The sequence below is a fragment of the Adiantum capillus-veneris genome, chromosome 24 (genome assembly GCF_014529385.1).
Source record: "Adiantum capillus-veneris isolate H3 chromosome 24, ASM1452938v2, whole genome shotgun sequence".
Classification (NCBI taxonomy): domain Eukaryota; kingdom Viridiplantae; phylum Streptophyta; class Polypodiopsida; order Polypodiales; family Pteridaceae; genus Adiantum; species Adiantum capillus-veneris.
In genome coordinates this window covers 110993059-110997382 of record NC_140954.1, presented here as the reverse complement: position 1 = coordinate 110997382, position 4324 = coordinate 110993059, and the positions used below count along the sequence as shown (strand labels likewise).

At 41.9% G+C, this 4324-nt stretch overlaps 1 protein-coding gene across 1 annotated transcript; it reads right to left on the bottom strand.

Moving 5' to 3' along the window:
* Positions 1–1582: 1582 nt before the first annotated feature.
* LOC147426956 (uncharacterized) lies at positions 1583–3839 on the bottom strand. Its single transcript, XM_086498025.1, has 4 exons — positions 3756–3839; positions 2550–2637; positions 1860–2066; positions 1583–1782 (listed from the first exon to the last, which is right to left on the bottom strand). Exons 1-4 carry the CDS (start codon positions 3837–3839, stop codon positions 1583–1585), a joined length of 579 nt encoding a protein of 192 aa, XP_086354151.1.
* Between the last annotated feature and the right edge of the window lie 485 nt (positions 3840–4324).

Genomic DNA, 4324 nt, shown 5'->3' with positions numbered 1-4324 from the left:
AAAACAAGGACTTGTAAAAGTTGTATGCCAGCCCAAAGTACCTTATAGGTTCTTTACAGGTATGACAACCAAAAGTACCTTACAAGTAGTTCACAGGTGGAAACTGTATTTAACTATGTAGGAAACAAGGACTTGTAAAAGTTTTTGTATGCCAATCCAAAGTACCTTATAGGTAGTCCCTGGGTGGTTTCTGTACACAACAATCTATTAAGTTTTGGTATGCCAACCCAAAGTACCTTACATTGTAACTGTTTTAAAGTGGGAAACAATAACAGAATCAGAAAAATAACACTTCAATGCTTGGACACTTGAACAATCTTAAACTACTTGAATCAGAAAAATAACACTTCAATGTTGGGACACAAAGACAACGCATCCAACCAGTTGGAATATATTTCATCTTCAACAATTTGACATCAAGTCATTACATCAGTTATAATGGCAATCAAAATGAAGCCAAAAAATTGGTTTCCACATGGAAAGTAGCATATAAATATACAAGGTTCTGGCATGGGTTTAGTTTAGTTACAAAAGGTACATAGAGGATCTGTCATCATAAAAAAATCAAGGGACGTCATCGTCACTTGCACTCTATGGGCATGAGTTGTGGCCCACATAAGTACGCATCATACGATGTCTTTTGAAACCCTTTTGCAATTGCTGTGAATACATACTTGTCATCATCAGTAGGTTTTGGTTTGCTGAATGTGTCCGCCAAGGCACGATGATCTGTAGCATGCTGCCACCCTTCTAGCCAGGCCTTTAGATCTTTTGACAAGTATTGGCTGGAGCAGTGCTCAATACCAGGCACTATGATGTAAGTGCCACAGGGATTATAATGACATTTATAGGAATTATTGTCAATTAAAAGGACATTGCTGGTATCATACCGCTGCAGCTTCGCCAAAAAATTATGCAATAGCTTGAAAAATGCTGGCCTTCCACCACCAAAACAGTAACTACCCACATCACATAGCTGTTGTCCAGCCCATCCACTAATATAACTGTGAACCTGGGGAAAACATCTTCGAATTCTTGAGCCCACTCTGCTAAGCATTGCACTGTTCCATATGTAGACATTTGCCCATGTCACAGCCCATGCAATAAAATCCTGTGCATCTTTCGGAACAAACAGGTACCTGCCATCTGACTCCTCATGCTTGACAAATGATGTAGCTTCAATATCGGGGACAGACAAAGGGTCATGCTTATTAGGTGTACATGTAAGACAAAGTACACCATTAAGATCTAATATTAGGGTTGATCGGGTTGGATCATCATATGGCAAGGAGGAGATAACTGGGGGAATGTACTTTGGGGGATCTCTGATGATGATGATTTCCTCTACGGGCAGCTTGAGGGTCCCCTTTTCCTTTGGACACTCTGTAAAATATAGCATTCAACATTGAAAAATAAGCACGAGGCAACATTTGACATAAAAGCGACAAAAACATAGAGGCCGACAAAAACATAGACATTGTGCTTATGAAACATAAAAGCGACAAAAACATAGAGGCCGACAAAAAAGTTTCTTTTGCATTCAAAATCAAGAATCACAGATTCTTGTATTACAATTGAAGAGTCACAATTTCTTGCAAACTCGAGGCTTGGGGGGGTGGGAAACACTAGAAGGATTGCGGAGGGGAGTACTCTTTCTGGGAGTCTTCTTCACGGCAGGAGGTGATCTGGGTGCTTCCCTCTCTCCCATATCTCCATCTGCATGATGAGCATGGTGCTTTGAACGTGTGGACTCCAAAGGTCTATTCTTTTTGGAAGATCCACCTATGTCATAAAACAACACATCAGACCCATGCAGACATTTCATAGAAGTTGACAAGTCCAATACCATTACCACTTACCATCACTGTTTTTCTTGCGCTTCTTTGACACCTTCACCATGTCACTCAGAAAGATGGGAGAATCTGGATTCTCATCACCAGCTACCATGCGCTGCACTGCATCCACTCCCTCTTGCGCTCTTGCCTCCGCATCGTCAACCGTTGCATCTTCCTTTGGACTGCTTTCGCTTGGTTGTGGCTCAACTGCTGCTGTGCTTGAAGGGGGGTCTACCTTCACAACTGGAGTGCCCTCACTGGAGTACACACTATGGGCTTCAGGAGTAGCTTGTAGCACAACCTTTGGCACGTCATCCTGTTTCGGCACCACACAAGGAATATGGCCAGAACCTGCAAGCACATCAGTGAAGTTTAGGCTTGTGCAATCAGCAGATACTTCAAGGCAACCTGAATTGTTCTTGGATTTATATGATATTGGAAGCAACGGTAACCAACCTGTATGCAGGAGCATTGATTTAAGTGAATGTGGAATACTACTCTTGCAAGAGGCGTCCGCACATACCGTCTCTGATCCAAGCCAGGCAGCAAAACACAGAGCATGGTATGCATGACCACATGCTAGCGTGTATACACAAACCACATGGGAAGCCATGAATGCAAGACCACATGCAGCACATAGTCCTGGAACAGAGAATGTAGCCTGCAAGTGGCTCAAGTGCTGGTCAGCTGTCGGAAGCAGTAACATTGTGTCACCAGCCTTCACCTGCTCCAACATGCTCTCACAAAAGTTGATATGTTGCACACACGTACTCGCTGATGCTTCCAAGTCAGTCACTTCTTTCTGCATCACAAATGAAGAACAAAAGGCCCACAGGGATTAGATATGAGAACCACCATTACAACACAAAGTACCATGACAAGTACCTTTGACAAAAAAAACTACCATAAAAAAGTACTTTGCACACTCCAAAAAACCTCCAAGGCAATTAAAAATACCATGGCAAGTAGAAAAGTACCTTGGACACTACCACCATAACAGAAAACTGCCATTCCATTAAAAACATCAAGGCAAAAGCTACTACCATAACAGGAAAGACTATCATGATAAAAAATCCACCATGACCAAAAAAAAATTACAATGACAAGTTTCTTGGACACTACACACTAATAAGCAATGACCGTACAACCACCTTAATAGGAAAAACTACCTTTACAAGTACCTTGGGCACAACCACAATAGCAACAAACTTCCTTAAAGAAACAATCAACCATAGCAAAAAAAACCATGAAAAAGTACCTTGGGCACTGCCACCATAACAGAGATGGCTTTCCGAAAAATCTCTAAGGTAATGACATATACCATGGATAGTAGAAAAGTACCTTGAGCACTACAACAATAGCAAAAGAAAAGTACCATAGCAGGAAATACTGCCATGAAAAAAACACCACCATAATCAAACGAAGTACCATGACAGGCATTTTGGCCATTACATGATACCTGGAAAAATAGCCATGACCCCTGCACTTGTCATGGTAGAAAAAACTACCATGACAAGTACCACAATAATAGACAAACTTCCATCGAAAAAACAAATACTCATAGCAAAAAAAACCACCATGGAAAAGTACTTGGTCAATGTCACTGTAACAAAAAGAATGTAAAAAGAAACTACCATGCCAAGTACCTTGGGCACTATTACCATGATAGAATCCCACAATAGAAAAAACTACCATGTCAGGTATGTTGGGCACTTAGCACCATAACACAAATAACTGGCATGACAAAAACAACCATCTAAATAGAAAAGAGTACCATGTCAAGTACCTAGGGCATTACCACATAAATAGAAATAACTGGCATGGCAAACAAAACCACCTAAATAGAAGAGAGTACCATGTCAAGTACCTAGGGCATTACCACATAAACAAAAATCCTGCCTTGACTTGGTCGACACATACCTGGAGACGATCCACCTCATCTCTTATGTTCGAGCTGCTTGCATCGGCCCCAAGAGCTTTGAGTGCACTAGTTAGAGCAGCCATCTTGTCTTCAATCACCAAAACATCAGGGTCAGTATCGACAACTCCCTTCATGCTGGACCGCAATATCTGGAGCTCTTGCAATTGCCCCTGAAGCACTGCCGCGGCTGAAGATGTCCCTTGTATCTTCCACATATTTTGGGTCCTGTCTTGTAGCTCTACTCACATTATCCAATGTTGTGTTCAAAACCTTTAATGCATCCCTTTTTGCATCAAGAATCTGCTCCACCTGTGCATTTACTTGCTGGCTTATAAAGGAGGCACTAACTAGAGAAGTGCTGCTAGATAAGAGAGCATTTCGCCCACTTTTATGACTTGCCCCGACATTGTCAAGACGAAGGGGCTGAAGTGATGTCCCCTCATTATTCTCTAGCCAAATCTTTACTTTCTTGTCAATGCCACTCGGAAGCTTCTTGCAATGGTCCAAAACCTGTTCACCAAAAGCAGCCCATGCAACCTTTGGACCTGCAGGATCTTGTTGAGCAGCT